Here is a 21,243-nt window from a genome sequence, read left to right on the forward strand (position 1 = left end):
TGCTTCCAGCCGGAGCCTTGAGCTGCAGCAGGAAACATGGAGGTGTCTCCTCTCCGCGTCTCCCCAGCCCCTTCCCAGGGTGATCCCTCCACTCTGGGGGCAATAAGGGCAGAGCCTAGGCAACTCCCTTCCCACTCATGATTCAGCTCCTCCACATGGCCCAGGGACACTCAGCACACCTCCTTGTACTGGGAGAGCTGATTTTGGAGGGGACAGGGCTGGGGTCTACTCTGTACTACAGCAAAAACAGGGCTCTGGTGCAGACACAAAGTGCCAGATGGAGTGGGCGCCCTTGCAGCGCCAGGCACAGCTCCTTCCCTGAAAAATGGCTGGATGAGAACTATTTTCAGATGGGAAAAGAAAATTCACCCTGATCACCATATGTCAGTGACAGGCAGAGAAAACCCCACGTGGGAGCCAGCCCTCCTCCTACCCCGTGGGCAGCACCCTGCCGGGGCTCAGCACCCACCATCAGCCAGGCTCGCAGCTGCCTGGAGCAGACAAAGATGGGCATGTTTATCTTGCAGCTTCCAGGGATGCTCAGCCATCTCTAATTGCCATAAAAATAAATGCTTTTTGCTTCGTATCACAGAACAGAGGAATTTCCCTCTGGTTTTTTTTACTTTTTTTTTTTTTATTTTTTTCCTTCTTTTCTGAGGCCTCCCTCAAAGTCATCCCTTCCCCCTCCCTCCGCTGCCTCCTTGCCATGTAAACAAGCACAGGCACACACAGTCTGACACATCACACACATGGAGACACGCTGATGGCCCTGCAGCGGCCAGCACTGCCTGGCACAGGGACAGGACTGGCAGCACACGCGGGAGGCGGGCGTGCGGGCAGGGGGAAGGATGCTCGCCACCAAAAAGAGCTCTCAGCCCGCCTCGTGCAAGCCTGGAGAAGGCTGAGAGCCCTCAGGCTTCAGCCCCTCGGACTGCAATCAGCGAACCGACGGAAGGGATGCAGAGGGGGCTGTGAAGACTCGCCCCGTGCGAGCCGCCTGTCTGACACAGCTGCTCTGTGCTGGCTGGCGGAGCAATGAGCCATCGCTGCGGGGACATGCAGCCTCGGCCGTCACCCTGGGAAGGTCCCTTTCCCATCCTCTCCTTGCCATCCCCCTGCTCCAGCAGCTGACTTCCGGGGGAGTTGGTGCGCTTGCGGTGCTCCCCGGGCTGTCTGGGGATGGCCCCGGGCGGCGGCGGCTCGCTGACCTGAAACCCAGCGTGTGCCATGCCCGGGACTCGCTGCCTTCACCCACCTCCCAAAGAGCCTTTAAGGAGACACCGAGGAGCTCGGCGAGCCAGGGGAGCGCTTCCCCGCGGGGCTGCCCCAGTGCTACACACGCTCCCAGTTCCGAGGAGCAAGATGGAGATGGATCGCACGGAGGGCGACTGCGAGGGCAGGGGGGCATCGTGTGCCCGGCGCAGGGCGGCACCGCTGCCCGGGCCCTGCTCGGCCTGAACACACCCGGCACGGGACCGCCCGGCACCCCCAGCTCCGGGGGCTCAGCCCCACCGACAGCTCTTGCCACCCGGGCAGCTTCGCAAAGACCTGGGGTAGCCCAGGGCAGGGTGGGACGGGTACCCACAACGCGGCTGCCACAGCCATCCTGTGAGCTCTCCCGCCTTCCAAGGGACTGCCAGCAGGTAAGAGTTCAGGAAAGCCGGGGTACCCTCGCCTGGTCCAGATTCCCGGCTCGGTGGTGCCTTCGCAGGGGACACCGCCAGCTTCGCACGGAGCTGTGCCGACCCGTCGGCCGGTTTCACCAACATCGGGTCGCTGGTCTTGCCCGGTGGCTTCTCCCCGGGCATCCTTAGTCCTGTACAGAGCTCGGGAGGGAGGTGGGAGCTGGTGGGAGGCAGAGGCAGCCAGGAACCGGGCACCGAGAACCGGGAACCGGGCTCTGAGAACCGGGAATCAGGCTCTCCCCGACTGTTCCCGCGGCCCCGGGAAGGGCGGCGGGCGGGACCCCCGGCCCCGCGGAGCTTCTGCCGCCGCCGCCGGCCCCGCAGGGCTCGCGGCTCCGCGCCGGGCGCGCTCGCTGCGGCGGGGGCGGCGCCGAGGCAGGTGAGCGGCGGAGCGGGGCCGGGCTCCGCGTCCGGGGTGCTGCGGGCACCGGCAGAGCGGGGACCGCGCCACCGACACCCGGGGCGGGCGGGGACGAGGGCAGCGGCATCCCGGGGCGCAGCAGGGACCGGCATTCCGGGGCGGGGTGGGGACCCGCGGCATCGGCATCCCGGGGAGCTGCAGGCACCGACATCCCCGGGACCCGCGGCGCTGGCATCCCGGGGCGCGGCGAGGACCTTAAGATCGGTAACACAGGGACCGGGGCACCTGCAACCCGGGTAGCCGGGGTACCGGAACCCCCGGGCATTGCAGGGGTCAGCACCCTGGGGTGCGACGGGGACCCGGGGCATCGGCATTCCGGGGTGAGAGGGCAACCGGAGCAGCGGCGTGCAGGGATGAGCTTGGGAAAGCGAGGCACCGACATCCCGGGGTAAGCGAGGAGCCGCCGTAGCGGCATCCACAGCCCGGGATGCTGCCGGGTGCCGGGGCGCAGGGACACTCCTCCCCGTCCCTCTGCGGGCGCGTGTAGGGGAGTCCCCGGCCCCGGAGCCTGCCTCCCCCGGGGGCTGCATCCCCCTCCCCGGGGAACGGAGCACGGAGGTCCCTCTGGAGAGCCGTGCAGGCGCAGTGCGAGACCTGGGAGTGGAGGCTGGCACAGCGCTGGGCTGTGGGTAATCACCCTCTCCTGCACCCGAGGCGAGCAGGGAGTCCCCCGTCATCTCCATCTCCAGCCCTGGGCATTTTGGTGGCCTCTCAGCGTACAGCAGCAGCTTGTGCTCTGCCTGCAGGGAGCAGCCAGTAGTGGGAATCCCCCTTCCATTCTCCCCACTGCCTGCCTGGCAAACCCCCGCACCGCCCGAGGCTCGGCTCGCTCCTCAGCATCTTGAAGCCGATGAGACGCTCAGCAGTGGGGATGGGGCTCTGCAGGGACAATTTTGGGTGACCAGAAAGCAGATGTCTCCTCAGTCCTGTCATATGGGGACACCACCCAGCAGGAGATGGGATGCCACCCAGCCCCACTGCCCCCCTCAGGCACTCAGCAGGGGACCCCCAGTCCTACCCCAGTCCCATGGATATCCTGCACAAGATCTCAGTGGTTTGCAGCCACCAGCCCTGCCCACCCCGGACGTGCACGGTCACAAGCCCCGGGTGACAGGGCGTTTAGGTCTAGGCTACAGGCAAAGGATAAGAGGTTCCTCCTCCTCTACGCATTTCTAATGGCTCCTTTGAGACAAGCCACACGACTCCCTGCTGGGAAGCCTCGCTGAGCTGTAAGTACAGGGTTTTTTATTTGGGCTGTTAATCTAAATCCAATGTATCTGGTTGGAAAAGACCCTGTGTGCAATGCTCCCTGCACTTGCTGCATCCTCACTTGAATGTCTATTAGCACCTTCCTTCCCACTCCCTTGAGTTCCCTCTGCCAGGTAGAATAAATATACTAACTTCCATTTGAAAGCCTTTGAGAAAAAAAAAAATGTTGTCAAGGGAAACTCTTCTAGCATTACTTATAGACATGCTTGATCTATTTTATATTTTATTTTTACTGTCATAAATGCATATATCTGGGATTTTTTTTCCTCCACCAGATAGATATTAATTTGAACGCCCAACACCCAGCTCACACTGGGCTTGTGTAATTCTGACGGTTGTCTCAAAATAGCTTACAATATATTTCAACATTTATCAGAAAGAGACTGGCTTTATCTGTTCCCTTTTTCCAATCATTCATGGAAATTTTGGGTCAAGTAAAGAAAAATTTTGCAAATTCACTTTATCCCAGACAGTCACATTTGTATTCTCCGTCCATCAATGACTTTAAATAAAAATCACCCAAGCTTCCCAAAGTAAGCTTCTGTTTCCCAGCTGATACCCCTGCAAACATGAACGGGGCGCACGCTTTGATGGGCAGGGGAGATCACACCAGGTCCCAGTGCTAAGCCCAGTTTTGTTCTAAAGCTGAGCTTAGCCATTTGTGAAACAAATAGGCAAGAGTTATAAAACTATTAATTGCTGCTTTAGATTCCTAGATGAAAGCTGTATGTGGGCAGAAGGAATTTGGTCTATTCATAAGCGAACATCAGAAAGGAACATCTCTGGCAGTTCGTGACCCTTCTCCTCGCTCTGCTTCCAGTGCAGGAGGGATGGAGGGATTTCCCTGGGGTGCAAAGCTTGCGGGGTCCTGACACCCACATTTAAATTTTGAGCTGGGAGAGAGGTAGGAGCCGTCTCCCTTCTGGCTGTCAGGGTTTGGCACGTCTCATCCAGAGCCGCAGCCGTGCACTGGGGATGCTCTGGCTGAGCTGGAGCAATGCTTCGGGCTTGTCCTGCATTTTAGGGCTGTCCTGTGCCCCAGCCCAGCTCCCAAACCACCTTGCTTTTGATTTTGGTGGCATTTGGCCTGACCTTTCAGAGAAGCTGCTCTATAGGGAGGGTGCAGATAGAATCTGAGGCTGGTTTTGGGATAAGCTGGATCCCACAGATGCACCTCCAGGGTCCCCCATCTGTGTGTGTGCTTATAGCCTGAATGCATGAGCATCCTTCTGGAAGGAACCTGGATTAGTCATCCCTACCCCACAGATGGGCTGTGTGATGTCTTCTCTGGAAAAGCTAATCTGACACTGAAATTCCAATTTATCCCTGAAAGAAGAGTTTACACCCCTTCTTCTCCCTTGCTTTTGGCTTAAGCATTAAAAAATGGATCCTTCTCCTTCTCTCCCCTTTGAAAGGCAAGACAATGAGTCCATTAAGCCCTGAGGTTGATCACAAGCCTGTTGTCTCCTCCAGATGTGGTGTAATGGAAGCTCTGGTTGTGGTGCAAAGCTGGGTCTTTAAGGAGCCCTGGCTGGGAGATGCAGTGGAGTTCTCAGATGCCTTTGCCAGGCTGTTTCACACAAATCTGGCATTTCCTGCACCCACAGCCTTGCTCAGCTTAAAAGCACCTCTGGGGTTACCCATTACCTGTTCCTCTGCAGCTCTGCTCTGACCTACAGGTTTGGAAGTGACCTCCCAGTCTGACAAACCTTTTACACCGAGATTCTCAGACTTGAAAGCAGGTAGAGCCCTGTGTTTGCCCCAGAAACCCTGTGAGATGGCTGGTGAGGAAGAAAGGGCTGCAGTGGGACCCACCTCGTGTCACTGATCTGGTTTTGTCCCCTGGTGGCTGCTGTGGGACCAGGCTGTCCTGTGTGGGCTCTGCTGGCACCTCAGCATCACTGTAGGGGCTGCAGCCTTTTCTCCCTTGGCTCCTGTCTGTGCCCTCTGTCCCCACAGCTCCTAAAAGCTTGGAAAATTCTGTGGGTGATATTAGACAGGAAAAAAAAGTGATTCCTCAACCAAGAGAGTAGAGCAGTGCCCCTCAAACCCCACCACTCTGTGCCAGGAGCAGAGGGATCCCATGAGTACAGGGCTGTTTTGTGTGTCCCCTGGTTGTTTTGATAAATAAAGTAGGTGGAAAAATCTGATTTTGGGGTGGTGCATAAAGATCACAATGATTTTTATTTGCCTTTTTGCTCTAAATTTCTGGTCAGGACAAGTAAATGCATCTGAGGAGTGGAAATCCTTCTCCTTCTTTGATGCTTTAATTGTTTCTCATTAGAAAATAGAATTTCTGCTGCACAAAAATGCCTGGCACCCTGAAACTTATAAATCCCTAAAACACAATAGAAGTCAAAGCTCTGGGTTTTTATTTCCCCATCGACACACACATTTTATTCAGTCATCAATGATTCTGAATCATGTTTTTGTTGTGTTTCAGCATAAAATAATCTTAATATTTTACATGGCAGAACACACAAGAGGAAACAAAACAGGCAGATGAATTGTTTTGACACTTCTTCCTCTCAAATCCTCCCTAAAATCGACACCTTCTGTGACAATACTTTGATTTTGGCAAAACTGCCTGTGCTGCTGGAAAGATTGCACCATCTAAGGACTTTTTGACCAGGTCTAATTAGCAGTGTAGGTAGTGGGGCTACAAAGCACTTTGGCAGAATCACAGCAGTGGTGATTTGACAAGATCTAATTTTTCCTGCGGGAGACTCTTTGGGGAATAAATCTTCTCTTCAGTGACTAATTACCTGTTTGAAGAAGGAGAGCCCCATGGGTGAGGTGCTGGAGGTGCATTAAACTGCCTTCCTTAGGCCATTGACAACCTGCAGAGGGAGAAACTTTAGGAGGTAAAAAAGCAAGGAAAATTTCACATGGAAAAATCATTGGCTTTTCTTTTTTCAGCTCCCATACCACAGGAGAACAACAGTCTAAAGCTGTTTCTTTCCCCTTCTCTTTGGTCCTCACTTCTCAAAACACAAACATCCCTCCTCTCTCCCCAGGGTGCTTCTGGCCCCCCCACCCAGGAGCACGCAGACCTGGGGGGGCCCTGCGTCCCCTCCAGCCCCGCTGTCTCACCCACAGGTGGAACCCGCTCCTGCTCTGCTGATCATGGTCAACAAGACCTTAAATTACTGGGGTCCCAGTTTTGAGGAGGACGTTATCAACATCAACGTGGGCGGTCTGAGGAGGCGGCTCAGCTCCAGCGCCCTCTCCAAGTTCCCCGACACGCGCCTGGGGCGGCTGCTCTCGTGTGACTCCGAGGAGTCCATCCTGCAGCTCTGCGATGACTACGACGTGAGCGCCAGGGAGTTCTACTTCGACCGAAACCCCGGATTCTTCCTCTACGTCCTCCACTTCTACCAGACGGGGAAGCTGCACGTCATGGAGGAGCTGTGCGTCTTCTCCTTCTGCCAGGAGATCGAGTACTGGGGCATCAATGAATTCTTCCTGGACTCCTGCTGCAGCTACCGCTACCACGAGCGCAAGCTGGAGAGCCGGCACCACAACTGGGATGAGGAGAGCGAGGTGAGCAGCGTGGACACGTCCCCTGATGAGATCTCTGACATCAACCACGACCTGCTGCGCTACAGCACCCTGCGCTGCGGCAACGTGCGTAAGCGCCTCTGGCTCACCATGGAGAACCCCGGCTACTCCATCCCCAGCAAACTCTTCAGCTTCGTGTCCATCAGCGTGGTGCTGGTGTCCATAGCCACCATGTGCATCCACAGCATGCCCGAGTACCAGGATGTGGATGAGAATGGCAACGTGCTCGATGAACCCATCCTGCACAAGCTGGAGTATTTCTGCATCTCCTGGTTCACCTTCGAAGTATCCTCCCGCCTCCTGCTCTCACCCAACCCCAGGAAGTTCTTCAAGCACCCACTGAACCTGATTGACATTGTCTCAGTGTTGCCCTTCTACTTCACCCTCCTGGTGGACGTGACCATGGGCAGTGACTCGGAGCTGGGCAACCTGGGCAAGGTGGTGCAGGTGTTTCGGCTGATGAGGATATTCCGGGTGCTGAAGCTGGCTCGGCACTCCACTGGACTGAGGTCACTGGGGGCCACCTTGAAGGTAAACTGTGTCTCTAGCTCCTTATCTACTCCTTTAGTCTCTGGGCAAGGAGACCACCTCTGGCATGGCTTGGGGATGGGGAGGTCCCTGTTTGCAGCGAGCTCCCAGCTCTGGGTGTGCCTGGCGAGCTTGTTTGGGGTGGTGGGTTGGGCTGTTGGCTGTCTCTAAAGCAGGCAAAGGTGAGGAGCACAGACTGCACACACAGCACAAATCCACACAAATCCAGGTGCTTCCAGGGTCTGAGCCATCCCACTGTGGTATGAAAGCCTCATTGCACAGCGCTGGAATAGACTCAGCCATGCATAGGTGGATGGGCACGTCCCACCAGGAGTGAGTCAGTGCCCAGTAGGGCTGAGAGCGACCTGCTGAGCAGGTAGCAGGCAGACAGCAGGTGCTGGGTCTGCCAGCACCAGGCCTGTTCCTGTCCCCATTCTGGGAAAGGGGAACCCTCCTAAAGGCATGCTGCCAGCTGACCAGAGGCCAGTGTCCAACCTCTGGTGTCTGCCCATTTAGGGAAATGTAGAAATCCTGGTCCAGCTGAGTTGATACTTGAATGCTTCAGGATACAGTGAGGTTGGCACAAAGCAGCAGTAGAAAAGCAAAGGGTGAGTTGCATGGCCTGGAACAACCAGCCCCAGGCAGGGTCTATGCCCTCAGCAGAGGCTGGGTTGCCAGCAGCTGCCCCTCAGTGTGATGGAAAACTTGGCATGCAGGGCTGGGGGAAGCTGGTCCCAGGACCATGTGGTCCTCAGGAGGAAGCTCTGGAGGGGGAAATGCAGACTGCATAGAGGACCAGGGCTCAGGCAGACTTAGAAGTGGCATCTCTGCAGGTCTGGTGAGAGGCTCCACCTTCCCCAAAACATGCCCCAAGCCTGTGTTTCTCCAGACCCTCACCCACGGTACCTCTGGCCTCTTCAGACAGACCAAGGGCAACTTGAAATCTGTCTTGCAATCCTCACTATCCTGGTGCTGCAGCCAGACCTCCATCACTGCAGCTCAGTGGTGAAGCAGGACCAGCTTCCACACCCAGTGTGGTTCCACTCACCCCCACCATCTCTCCCCTCCATCTCCCTTTTGCTGACGGCCATGTTCCTGAATCTGGAGAGAAGGAAACTCACTTCCTGTGCTTACAGAGAAAATCCAGCCTGGTGCAGAGGCAAATTAAACTCAGCCTTTAATTGTCCCTGGCTCTTGGTGATTGCATCAATAGCAATCCTGAAGCTGATCCTTGAGCCTGCTAAGACTCAGGGTGACACGTGCTCCCAATGCCCCACCTCACACGGGGCTCACGCTGGGCACTGGGGGATGATCACCAGGGCAAACACTGCCTCTTCTTGGGGCAATTGCACAAATATCCCCGTGCTTTCCCCCCTTCAAACAACTGGTGTACCACACAAATGGTCAAGGAAGCAATCTTTGTAACAGAGCCTGAAACTCAACCAAAGGGCCACTCTCCTCCCACTCAGTGCCTGACATGGGTGGGAGCTGCAGCTCCTGGTGCTGCTCCCTCTGAAGGGCCATGAGAGGGGTGAGTAGCTGGGGAACACCCTGTTTTCACTGCTGCAGCAGTGACAGGGCTGGCATGGGGTGTACTGGCATCGGCAGATCTCGGCTGCTGGGGTTGGACCCATTCCCGTGGCTGAGTCATGGAGAAAAGCAATCATTGAGTGTGAATAGGGGTGAGGATGGGCAGCAGAAAAGGTCTTCTGCCAGCTTCTGCTGTGAAGAAGGATCAGCCCTGCCCAGAACTAATCTTGCAGAGCCCACAGAGCATCAAAATATTCCTGGCGTCCTCAAAACCGGCTGAGAAGAGAGTGCAGGGAGGGTTGTTTGAAATGAAGATGCCTGAAGTCCTACCTGCATCCTACTTCTGATCACTCACCTTGAAAAAGCACTGGCAAGTGACAGACCCAGGTAACACTGTTGATGAAATTTAAGCAAACTTGCACATGTGGAAGTCCTGCTGGTGCTCCATCCGAGCATGAACAACACCTTTCAGCAGAGCAGGCACTGATGGACTCATGTGCATATTACTAAGCAGCAAAGAGATCTGGGGAGCCAGCAGCGTCCTGGCTCTGGCTTCTGACGAGCAGCTGATTCACCCAGTGACGTGCTGGAAAGTGCCCCTTCCTGGGGACTCCATAGCCAGTTCTAAATGGGGATGAGCAAAGACACAAATCTGATGCAGCAGCTTGGCATTGTGATTTAGTGGGCACATAAATTACAACGTCTTCTTAATCATAATTTACTTCCTCTTGCGAGAGCAGAAAGCAGGAGCAGAGCAGTGAAGGCTGTTAACAGCCAGGAAGTGGCAGCGATGGCTCTGGCAAGCTGAGCGATTGTTCCCCTGCCATGAAAGTGCTAGCAGAGGGAATTCTGCCACTTGTGCGTTGTAAACCCTCAACAGTCCTCAGATTGCTTGGGGCCTGATCCACAGAGTGTTTAATTTGAGGAGAGGCTTCCTACACGTCTCTGCTCTTCCTCCCCGCCATGCCCGCCGTCCACTGCGGCTATCGCAGCTCCGCGGGTGCGGCTTTGGGTGCCCTCTCCCACTGGCAGTCGATAGATGCTGATCCCAAGGGAATTACAGCACATACAGGGATCTTCAGGAGTTGCTGTCTGTCCCCTGAGGGGCCTAAATATGTAAAGAGGTTTGAACTGCACATCACATGTCACCCTGCTGTCACTACCATGGGCCGTCTTTGCTCGATCTCCACATCGGTATTTCTGGCAAGACTCAAGGTGGGCTCTTCCATTCTGATTGTCTTCTGCTGTACTGCAGGAAAGATGTGAATCTGGCAGGAATCTGGAGAGACTGCTGCTTGGAGGGTTTTTTGCTGGAGTCTTTTATTACCTAGCATTTCCTCCCCCAAGCTGGCTACTTGCTAAGCCTGCAACCCACCCAAACCCCGGTTAAAACTGCATCCCACCCAAAATCTATCCAAGCCTGCATCCCACCAGATCCTTGGCTAAACCTGCATTCCATCTGAACCCTGGCTAAGCCTGCATCCCACTCAAGCCATGGCTAAAACTGCATCTGAACCAAAGCCCAGCTGCAGCTGCCTTCCCCCTCAATCAACCAATGAACCAGAAGTTTTGCAGATAAAGGGCTGAAAATAGGTGGCAGCCAGTGCTGAGGATCAGCTGGGAGATTTCTGGAGCCTTCCCTGTGTTACAAACCCTAACCCTGCTTGTAAATTGAAGCAGCAGGAGCTACAGAGCTGCCTGACTTCCCCTTTGCCTTTCCCTTCCAACACATCCCAGGGCCAGAACCGATACTCTTTAAAAATGCATGAGGTTATTTGGTGCTGCTGGTCCCCAGCTGGGATATACAGACCTGCTGTTAACTTCCAGCCAGGAGCAGGTCTTTCTTGGCCAAGTGATACAGCCTTGGCTCTGAGCTGTTTGTCCTCCTCAAGGAGCTCCCTTGGCACTGCTATAGGACACTTGCAGTCACAGGTGAGGGAGGAGAAAGGGAGAAGGTGGAGGAGGAAGGGGAGGAAGAGGAGATTATTTGGTATTACTGGCATTGGCTGAGCAGCTTTTGCCAGCTGTCTAAGCAAAGTCTCCTCATTCCCTGCCATGAATCCACCTCCTTTAAGTCTCATCCTAACCACAGAAGCCTTTTCCCACATCTGCTGCTGTTTGCTTTGCTCAAATGTTGTTTCCTTTAGCTATTATGTGGTCTCTGCTTGTTAGAAGACTGGGAAAAAATCTGCACAATCAAAGCTCTGCTTTCCTTTACCCAAAAGATGAAGAGCAAGCTGGCAGGTCAGTGGGCAGAAACATCTAAAAAATTCACTTGTGGCAGTAAAAAAGTGATTGGACAAGCCATGCTGGGAGGATGGTGGTGACAGTCTGTCCCCTGGCAGTCCCTTCCCAGCATGACTTGTCCTCCAACCCCTTTGTCTCCCCCTTGGGCTTCTGGCACAGGTTTATGCTTTGTTCAAATATTAGGAATATACAAAGAAAGATTGCAGCATGAAGGTTTTAGGTTGAAACCAGAGAAACGATGTCTTCTCCAAGGGGCACTGCATACCACTGCCATCAGAGTTGGGTGTCCCATGGCTCTATTCCCCCCAAGGCTCCCAGACCCCTTGGGCTGTATCTCATCAAGCTGGGGCTTATAGCACCCTATAGGATGGGTGCTAAGAGCAGCCCATGCTGACACTGGATGTGTCCCTGGACTGCCCTGGATGACCAGGGATGTTTGGTTTGGTGTCAGTTCTGATGTGATGTTTCTACATGTGTGTAACAAAGGGTTTCAGGATTTCATGAGCTGAGGCTCAGTGGTGTTGGGGTACAGGAGGGACCCTGGGGCTCAGGGGTCCCCATGGAGCCTGGGTTGAGACCTGGGTAAGAGCTGAGCTCAGCTGCAGCAGAGACCATGTCCTCCCCAGCAGTGCCAGCGACTCAGGAAGGTACAGATTGCTTCTTTTAGTGGCTGCTATTAGGTGGTTTCTGGAGACCTGCCAAGATAAAAGGAAAATGTGCTAAATATTGTTAGCTGAGATCAGGCCAGAGTGAGTGCTGGAGGCAGGGGAGCAGCCTCTGCCGGGGATCCCTGGCTGGGGAGCACAGATCTGTCTTCCCTCCTCGCAGGCTGGTGGAGAGGCAGCTGTGGGTGCCAGGAACGATTCCTGACTGCACCACTTGTTCCAGATGTGAGTCACCCATGCACTCCTGCCCCATCCCAGCCCACCCCTGCAGCAGAGGTGGATAGAGGCACTGAGATCCCTGGTGGAGGTGTGCAGGGAGTCTGTGCAGGGCTGTGTTTGCACTGTGGGATCTCTGTGTCCTGGTTCCTGGCCCCCACTGACCAACTGTGCTTTGCCTTCCAGCACAGCTACCGGGAGGTGGGGATCCTGCTGCTCTACCTGGCCGTGGGGGTCTCTGTCTTCTCTGGAGTGGCCTACACTGCTGAGAAGGAGGAAGACGTCGGCTTCGACACCATCCCGGCGTGCTGGTGGTGGGGCACGGTCAGCATGACCACCGTGGGCTACGGCGACGTGGTGCCCGTCACCGTGGCGGGGAAGCTGGCGGCCTCGGGCTGCATCCTGGGGGGCATCCTGGTCGTGGCACTGCCCATCACCATCATCTTCAACAAGTTCTCCCACTTCTACCGCAAGCAGAAGGCGCTGGAGGCGGCTGTGAGGAACAGCGGCAAGAAGGAGCCCGAGGAGGTGGGGAGCATCTCCAGCCGCGACCGAGACTCGGAGGCTCTGAGCGAGACCTCCCTGGGCAGGGGCAGCCCCGACCGCCGTGGGCTGACCCCCGGTGCCCACCCCAGCCCCTGACCCCTCTCTCAGTGGCCCTGGGGCATGTGGGACCTGCCTGCTCACGGCGAGCACGGCACCGGGACACGGTGGAGGAGCCACGGTCGGCATCAGCCCTGCCCTGCAAAGGACAGGAGGGGCTGGAGGAGATGCCCAGTGGGTGCTGGCTGCTTCCAGACCCTGTGCCTGCCTGGACGTGTCTCAGCCTTCACCTTGCTCACCCGTGGCTGTAAAGGGAGGTTGTGGTGCTGGATATGCCCCTGCCAGAAAGGGAGGCAGAAAATAAGAAATACAAGTGACTCCTGACCAGGCACTGCCCCAGATATATGGAGAGGGATTTTGCTCTGCCCTTAGGTTTTGTGTTGTCCAGGGTGAGGTTAAAGAGCTCAAGGATGAGGCAGCCCTCAACCAGGCTGGCAGCCCTTACAGATCCTGTGCCATGTCGACAGCTCCAGCCCCAGCCTTGTCCTACCTGGAAACAGCCTCAAAAGGCTCAACTGCCCCTCCAGCCATAAAGGAAAGGGGCCTGGGAATGAGTCTGTAGGGGAGGAGAGGTAGTGTGCAGCTCAGGGTGAGCCCCATGTCCCCAGCCCCTGCAGTGGGATCGATTGAACCTCACCTTCTTTCTACTGCAGATAGGATTTATCTGCTCTCCTGCACTGCCACTGCTGGCACCCCCAGGGACCTGGGGCCGTGCTGGGAGCCCTGCCCACACATCGGGGAGGGATCCAGCCAGGGATGACCAGGCAGAGGGAAGGCAGCAGCAGTCAAAGGGGTCGAGCTGGGGGAACTGAGGAGCCAATCCCAGTGGGGCTGTCCCCCAAGCCCTGGTCTCTCTTGCCACAGCCCCTAGCCTGGCTTAATCCTGCCTCTTCCCTCCCTGTCACAGGGCCAGGCAGGGGCAGGAGGGCTGCAAGGAGGGGGTCACAGTGTCCCAGGTGTCCCCACAGGGAGCTGAGCTCCCCGGGTGCTGCTGCACTCACCTGCCCTGTGCAGGGAGCGAGCTGGGGCAGAGGGGACCTTGCACCACTTTTGTCACCACTGCGGGCAGGGAGCTCAGCCTGGAACACCAAACCCCATCCTGCCTGGACCCCCAGCCCACCTGAGCACCTTCAGGGCTGCTCCCAGCACAGCAGTAATTCCCTACAGAGTTTTTCCCTGCCCTCCCACCCCCTGCTCTCTGGAAATTGTGTAGCTCCGTTGCACACAGAGGAGTGCACCCAGCAATGCCTGTTTTGAGTGGGAGAAACGTGCCTCCTGCAATCCCAAACCACCTCAAACACACGTTGAAGGCTGCAGGGTGACCCCAGGTACCTGGATCATGGGTTTGCTGCTGGTTGTCCTGGCTGGCTTCCAGCACAGCTGTAGCTGCTGGTGCTGGCTCTGCCTGTAGCGATCTGCTGGTCACGGGCAAGGAAAGCCAAACCAACACTGGTGCAGGTCCAGCCCTTCCCAACCCAGTGGGACTCAGGGAAGGTCCCCAAGGAACAGTGGTGTGGGATGGGAGGGTGCTCACGCTTCTGGCATCATCAAGTCTTCCAGTACTGACAGTTCATGGTCCGCTCTGTGCTTATTCCTGCTGGGAGCTGGGACTGGAGAGCAGCACCCTCTGCTCTGACCAGCTCCTGCTGCACTGTTACTTGAATACAGGAAGGAGTTTCCCCTTCTCAACATAAATATTCCAGTAGCAAAATGTATTCAAATGTGAAGAGTAAATTACATCCATTAATGAAAAAGCATTATGCAAATAATTAGGAGCATGTAAATTAATTTTCTATCTATGCATGGGATGCATACTGTATATTTTATTAAAGACCTCAATGATCTGCTGTGGATGCTGGTTTCTGTTTCGTGGCAGCTGGGTGTGCTCATGCAGCCAGGCTGAGCCAGGGCTGGGTCAAGGTGAGCAGGAGCAGCCAAGCTGCTTCCACAGCACTGCTGTGGTGCCTGTCAGCCAGCTCCATCCCCACCATGGAGCACAGCAGTGCTCCCAGCTCAGCCCTGCTCTGGATGGTGTGCTGACAGCTAGTCCTTGTGCCTGGACCACTGCTGTCATCCTGCCTGGAGCAGTTTGAATAACCCACCTTCCTGAGGCTCAGAGAACGAGGCACTCATGGGGTGTGAGGGCATGGGTTGGAGCTGGTGGGCTCTGGGAGAAGCCACTTGGGGAGCCAGGCTTCACAGCAGGGAGGGAGGAAATCCTGATGCTGCATGTGGCCTCTCTGATGCTCTGGAATGAGGGGGGTCTCTAGGCTGTTGTTCTGCAGGGGCTGGCTGGGGAGGGCATGACAGGTGTGTTACTGTGCTGGGTGTGACAGGAGTCAGGGGTAAAAAGAGTTTCATCTTTATTCCTTTGAGAGCTTTCCCATTAAAAAAACTAAAAATCCATGTGGTGCTAATCATTCAAAGGCAAAAGCTCCCCTACCTTGGGGGCTGCAAGCAGGGCAGGATCTCCTGTGAGCCCCTCTGCAAAGGCACATCAGAGGGGGCTGGTGCACGAGAGCTCCAAGCTCTGGTTTGGGAAAGCCACGAAAGACGTTTTCTTTTTTTAGCCTCCTGCTCTCTGTGAAGACATTAGGATTTGTATGGCTCTGAGTAACTGCACTAGGAAAATCCTCCCACTGCTGTGCAGGCAGATCTTGCCGAGCTGGAGCTGTGCAGAGCAGGAAGAGCCGGGTGCAGGAAGGTGGCCAGCAGCAGCAGCAGTGGGTGAGCACAGCCCACGCTCCCCACTGAGACACGGCTGTGCAGCACTGGGCTGCAAGGACAGGCCCCACTTACTATTTCTGAGGCAAGTAGGAAACTCGTGTTCTTTTGCTAATCCCTAATCAGTTTTCCTGAGTGGCTGCATTTTCATTTGATACAGTGGGTAAATCAATTACACACTTTATCAGGTTATTCCTACAAAGCTGCTTTCCACATTCACCAAATGATTGACTAAAGCATGACTCTCTTGCCTCCAGGGAATGGTGATTAAGGAGTGACCTTATTAAGCTATTTAATGCAGCTGAGAATTAGACAACTCTGCTCAAAGAGACAAAGTAAACTTCATTATCTTTGTTTAAAACTTCTTTTCCTTTGCCAACTTTCAGATCCATGACTACCCTGAGCATGGTCTGTGCACTTGGCTGGTAATCAAAAAATCAGGAGATTTTAAAGGGAAATCTGTAGGAAGGAAAGACTCCTCACTGGCAGTGTTTCTGGGATCTCTCCTGCTTGCAGATTCCTACAACCCTGCTGACCTCAGCAGAAATTAGATCTCATTGCTTGAGCACACTGCTTGACATGTTGAATCAGTGTTACTTCTATTTGCTGAACTATGTAAGGACGTCAGTAAAGACAAACAGTGCAGTAATTCCATTTTTTTTTCTTTTTTACAAAATAATGCTAAACCACTTTTGCCTTGTAGTGAGACAGCCCCGAGGTTTGAATGTATTTAAGGGCTCACTTTAGCCTTTACCTGAACCCAAGCTGCTAACTCAATTGTAGGAAAAACACAAAATCAAGACTTCTATTCTACCCATCTGAGAAAGCCAAATGAGCAGCCTGGAAGGCATGGAATTAAATTAACCAAATGTGCCTAGACAGGTCACACCATTTCAGGGAATAAAAACCACAGGCCAGGCATGCAGGGAGGCACAGCACCAGCAATGTATGCTCACATCCAGACCTCGAGTCTGGTGAGAGCAGCAGAGTGGGAAAAACTGCCCCACATTTCTTTTATCATGCTCTCTGTAGTGAAGGAATGAGGGTCCAGAGCTGGTGAGCGCCTTGGGCTGAGGAAAATGCACCCTACAGCTCATTTGTGTGCTGACTGTGCACAGACAGGTCTGCAAGAGGCTGCTGTGACCACTCAGGGTGGACTCTGGGCTCCCTCCACGTCCAGCACTGTGTTGATTTGGACAGCAACAACCTAGAGGGGAGCAGGACAGTCCTTTGGGGATGGAATTGAATTGTTTTAAAGTTTTTAAACAAATTGGCTTTCTTCCTGGACTCTTAAATTAAAGAGCAATTAACTCTCAGTCTGGAAAGAGCTGATGGGCATTTCCTGGTTTGACTCTTCAAAATTTTGCCAAAATGATTAGTGAAATGAAAAATTGTCAGCTCTCGAGGCAGGGCTGTCAGCCAATGCCCAAAGCATTTATCCAAGCTCAGACTCTTTTGGCCTGTGGACAGCAGGAAATGGTACAAAATGAGGGTGTAGGAAATGAGTAGCTGAGTAAAAAGGACACTGGCACAGCAGCTCCTGTACCTTAATGTTAATAATTATTAAAAAACTGCTGGTGTCATGGGCTTAGTGGAAAGCTGCCTTTTTCCCTTAGGGGGAGAAGATCAAGGCTAGACATCAGCTCCAGCTCGTGGGGACCTGTTGCTGGGTCTGTTAGTCACATGCACAAGTTTGTGCAGCAGGTGCAGTGCTGCCAGCACACAAACACTCCCCTGGTACGGCTGCACAACCCTCCCTCCCTTTGTTCTGGGGCTCCACAATACCCTGGTAATGTTGCTGAGAATATGTGAGAGCTCCAGGCTTCCCCAGTTACTAGAAAAGCCGGCAGCCTCCCTCCCTTTGATTTCCAAGCTCCTTCCCAACATTTAAAAGCTCAGATCTATTTTGTTTCTTCCGGAATTGCTAACCAAAGCTGACTCCTGAATGAATTCTGTCTCTGCTCCAGTTAGTCATCCCTCCAGGACAGATTTAGTAACTGCTCAGGGAAACCACATCGAAGCCAACAGTTCACCATTGGAAGGCAGCACCCACTCACTGTCAGCTTCATCTTTTTCTGAGCTAGAAAGCTCAAAGTGCAGCAACTGAGCCAGAATTAGGAGTGAGCCTCTAGCCTCACCTGTTGTGTAGGAAGGTGGATAAATTGATACGTACCTAGCCCCAAATCTGCCTGCAGGCTCAGGGAAGCGGCTGCAGAGACAGCAAGGACCTACAGCAGAGCTCAGCATCCCCATCTGCCAAAACACCCCGTGGGGCAAACATCCCTCCTGCATGACTGGAGCTCCAGGCAGGGCTGTTGGAACTGCCTGAGCATCACCTCCTGAACCCCCACAGAGCTGCCAGAACATGGAGCTGCCCCTCTGCTCAAGCAATCTCACCTCAAGCTGCAGAATTAGTGATGTTTTAAAGTATGTCTGACACATTCACTGCCTGTGCTCCTGAAAGTTTGTGCTCTCCAGAGCCCTGCACTGGCTGACTGGAGGTGCACCATGTTAAAACCTATCCTGGTAAACAATAACACCCCAAAGTACTGCAATGCATAAATATGAGTCACAACACTGATGCTTTCAGGTAGGGACAGTTTATTTGCCCCTTTGAACAAATAAGGCAAGATATTTGAGAAAGATCAAACAAAATCTCCTGTATCAAACTGAGAGGAATGCAATAAAAGTTACCATTTCATACATATACAAACTAAAGACCCAACACTATTATATACAAACAGCCAGATCTTACAAAACAGCATTTCAAGTCAGCAGTTTATGCCAGTGTTGCTAATTTCTTTGTTACAAAAAAAGTTAAAGCTACAAACTTCACATTTGTAAGTCTCACATGACTGACACCATCAGTATCTCTGGGTTTTAGAAGCAAAGAGAATGGTTTGTCCAGAACCCTTTCCACAATGCAGATGGACCCAAGGAGCACATGAATACAGCTTCACAATTAAGCAACTTTTTTTGCTTAAAACTTTGTCAAAACATCCTTCCCTTATGGTACCAGCCTTGGTCATAGCTTGGAGGACTCTGAGAAATGAACAGGTACTGTGCTCCCAGACATTCTACAAAGGGACCAAAAAGGGAAATATTTTCTCCAACGAACTGAAAATCAGTGAAGGAGAAAATAATTCCTCTGCACAACAGCTCCAAGTGCAAGAAACACCATTAAATCTCACCCACTGCAAGCATTTAAGACAGGTTCAAAGACAGTTAAGCCATTGGACCAGTTTTAGTTATTTTGGTTTGTTTGCTACATTTTAAGACAATCACGTCAGCAAAGCAGAGTATTTCAAGAGTGCTTACATTCAGTTACAGCAGTCACAGGTTGCATATTCTGTAAATAGACACCACCCCGTGGTGTCTCACCTAAAAGTTGGGGTTTCTAATGCCCTCTGATCTCTACAGTTATCTACACAGTGCAGAGGAAAAAATCCTTCCAGCAGAACAGGCTTGCCCCACGCCGCACAGGCAGTGCACAATCCACCATGTCACAGATCTCTGTGCCTGTCACACCAGAGGTGCTGGGCCAGACCCATCCTAGTGATTTATACAAGATCCAACTCTGACTACAGAACTCCCTGCTCAGCTGGAGGAGTTTCTTTGATGCAAAGGATGCTCATGAAAATTGCTCATCATAAAGACACGGTCAGGGCAAAGTCAATTGCACAGGTTCCAGATGAGCCCTGATGTTCCCCAGTACCTGAGGCTGTCAGATTGCTGGCTATCCCAGGATCTACTCCTCCTGCAGAATCCTACCTGCACTGCTTACTGCCTCCCTTTTCCTTAGGGACAGTGTGACCCCACTGCACTGTCAAACTGAGACAAACCAACGCAAGGAGCCCTGCAGAGGGTAAGAATGGCTTGGTTCCTTTCACAGCTGAGGAGCAGAACTGTGAGCAGCAGCCAAGAGCCTGCTCCAGTGGGGAAACGAGACCCTAGAGAAACATGAAACAAACACATCACCTCTGTAGCAGCATTGCATTCAGGAGACACTGCTGTGTAATCACCTAGGAGATGTACCAAGGCCTAGTTCAGAAGCATGATGTGGAAACTGTTCCCTCTATCAGAGCAAAGTAAAAAAAGACTGGTAGAAGCACTTGCTCTGCCCAAACATCCCATCACATGCTAGGAACATGTGGAACTACACAGCTGTGCTGTTAGGGCCCACAGGACAGAGGCACTGCTCAGTCTCTGCCCTGCAAACAGGCTTTGTGTTACTGTCCACTGATGTGAGCTGATTGCACCGTCCTCACAGTGATTGTACATGCTTGGGGCATTGTGGCTGATTGAGCTGTGCTGGGCAGGGACAGCAGGGAAATAAAAAAAAACCAACACAAGAACATCCAGAAGAACTGGAAGAGCCTGAACCTCTTCCAGCAGGACATTGGCAATTATCTTCTCATCCAGATCAACTCTGCCTTTGCTCCACCACCATAAATGAACCTCTTTGTTAATTCAACAGTCCTTACTTTCAGTTTGACTCTCCTGATGTGCTAAACCTTGCAGAAATGTGAAGGATTGTGAAATCAAGTTTTCATTCAAGCATCCAAAGATGTAAATTTGAAATGAAGCCTATAAAATATTTCACAAGCTGTGGAGATTTTTAAGTCCTCTAAGACACAGCTGAAGCACCTAATTCCTGAGAGAGGCTCACACAACTTCCACCCATTCAAACGCTGTTTCCTTTTCCCAGCACTCCATTCTCAGCAGGGTCTCCCTGAAGGACATTTCCAAACAGACAGACAAAGGGCTATCAGATCACTGATTGCTTTTGGTTTTGAGTGGGTGTGGATTGTAAATTACAGAATGTAATTTCTTATGGAGGCACAACACGATTTATCTACTCGTATAAATTCATGAAGTACACAAAACAAAGACAAAACTGAGGTCTTGAAGAAATCACACTTGCTTAAAGCACACAGTGTAAGGCATGGGGCTTATTACAGGCTTTTTAAAAACTGAGATTTAAGTTTCTTTCAAAAGAAACTTTGTACATGTTCTCACCTGTTCTCTTCAGTGACCTAAAACTTATCAGTACCTTAACAGTAGAAACAGTTAACAGCTTGAAATTGAGTCTGTGCATTCACAAAGGAAAACAAAAAACAAAATACCCACAAAAGAATCAGCTGTTACAGACAACAACCTGTATTAACTTAAACCAAAACGGACTCCTGAAAGTTCAGTTGAAAAGAGAGTGAGCCAACTTTCATTAGCCTATTTCTATCTGGTTCCTCTGGTTTAAAAACAACCCTCCTAAAAACAGTAACAGAACTCTTTTGGAATAATGTTTTAAATATAAGTCTAACATTAAAACATACAATCAGGATTTTCCACGTAACGGCATTCCTGAGTTCACAAAGGTGCTATGGAAAAATAAACGAGCAGAAGTATTGCCCTCTATTTTGCTAGCATATTTCAATAGAAATCAATCTGTTCAGTAGTCACAAAAGCAAGGGGCTGATTGTTTGAGGATGGAAGAACGTTCTACCCGTGGCTCAGAAGTTCTGCTGCCGCCGCTTCTTGGCTTCGATGGCATCGAGGATCGGCTGCCGCTTGGACTGGTACTTCTGGCGAATCTCCTCGATCTCCTGCTCCATCATGGGGTCCAGGGCAGACAGCCTCTTCTGCAGCTCATCCACGCTCCAGGTCTTCAGCTAGCAGGGAGACAAAAGAGGAACAGACACTGGCATCAGTGCAGCCACCACCCACACACCTGCAGGGATCCTGCTGCTCCTGACGGCCACGGCGCTTCTTCCAGCAGGGAAAGACACGAAGAGTT

General features: G+C 52.9%; 2 protein-coding genes across 6 annotated transcripts in view; one reads left to right on the top strand and one right to left on the bottom strand.

The window, feature by feature from the left end:
- The first annotated feature begins 730 nt into the window (after positions 1 to 730).
- Positions 731 to 14,572, top strand: KCNS1 (potassium voltage-gated channel modifier subfamily S member 1). 4 transcript variants are annotated; one of them, XM_015647938.2, is made up of 3 exons: positions 731 to 1,643; positions 6,393 to 7,467; positions 12,309 to 14,572. In XM_015647938.2, the coding sequence occupies exons 2-3, from the start codon at positions 6,502 to 6,504 to the stop codon at positions 12,762 to 12,764; spliced, it is 1,422 nt and encodes a 473-aa protein (XP_015503424.1). In that variant the 5' UTR covers positions 731 to 1,643; positions 6,393 to 6,501; the 3' UTR covers positions 12,765 to 14,572. The 4 variants fall into 4 exon arrangements, with proteins under 4 accessions (XP_015503424.1, XP_015503422.1, XP_015503423.1 ...); XM_015647936.1 differs by having other exon boundaries at positions 916 to 1,643; positions 6,475 to 7,467; XM_015647937.1 differs by lacking the exon at positions 731 to 1,643 and adding an exon at positions 2,198 to 3,335.
- Positions 14,573 to 18,030: 3,458 nt separating this feature from the next.
- STK4 (serine/threonine kinase 4) overlaps positions 18,031 to 21,243 on the bottom strand; it is a 45,424-nt gene continuing 42,211 nt past the window's right edge. Inside the window, exon 11 of one of the 2 annotated variants that reach the window (XM_015647765.2) lies at positions 18,031 to 21,118. In XM_015647765.2, coding sequence (XP_015503251.1) covers positions 20,960 to 21,118 — 159 coding nt within the window. In that variant the 3' untranslated portion in view covers positions 18,031 to 20,959. Of the gene's footprint in view, positions 21,148 to 21,243 lie in introns of both variants that reach the window. The other variant, XM_033519103.1, reaches the window with a different exon arrangement.

The sequence above is a fragment of the Parus major genome, chromosome 20, assembly GCF_001522545.3.
Source record: "Parus major isolate Abel chromosome 20, Parus_major1.1, whole genome shotgun sequence".
Lineage (NCBI taxonomy): Eukaryota > Metazoa > Chordata > Aves > Passeriformes > Paridae > Parus > Parus major.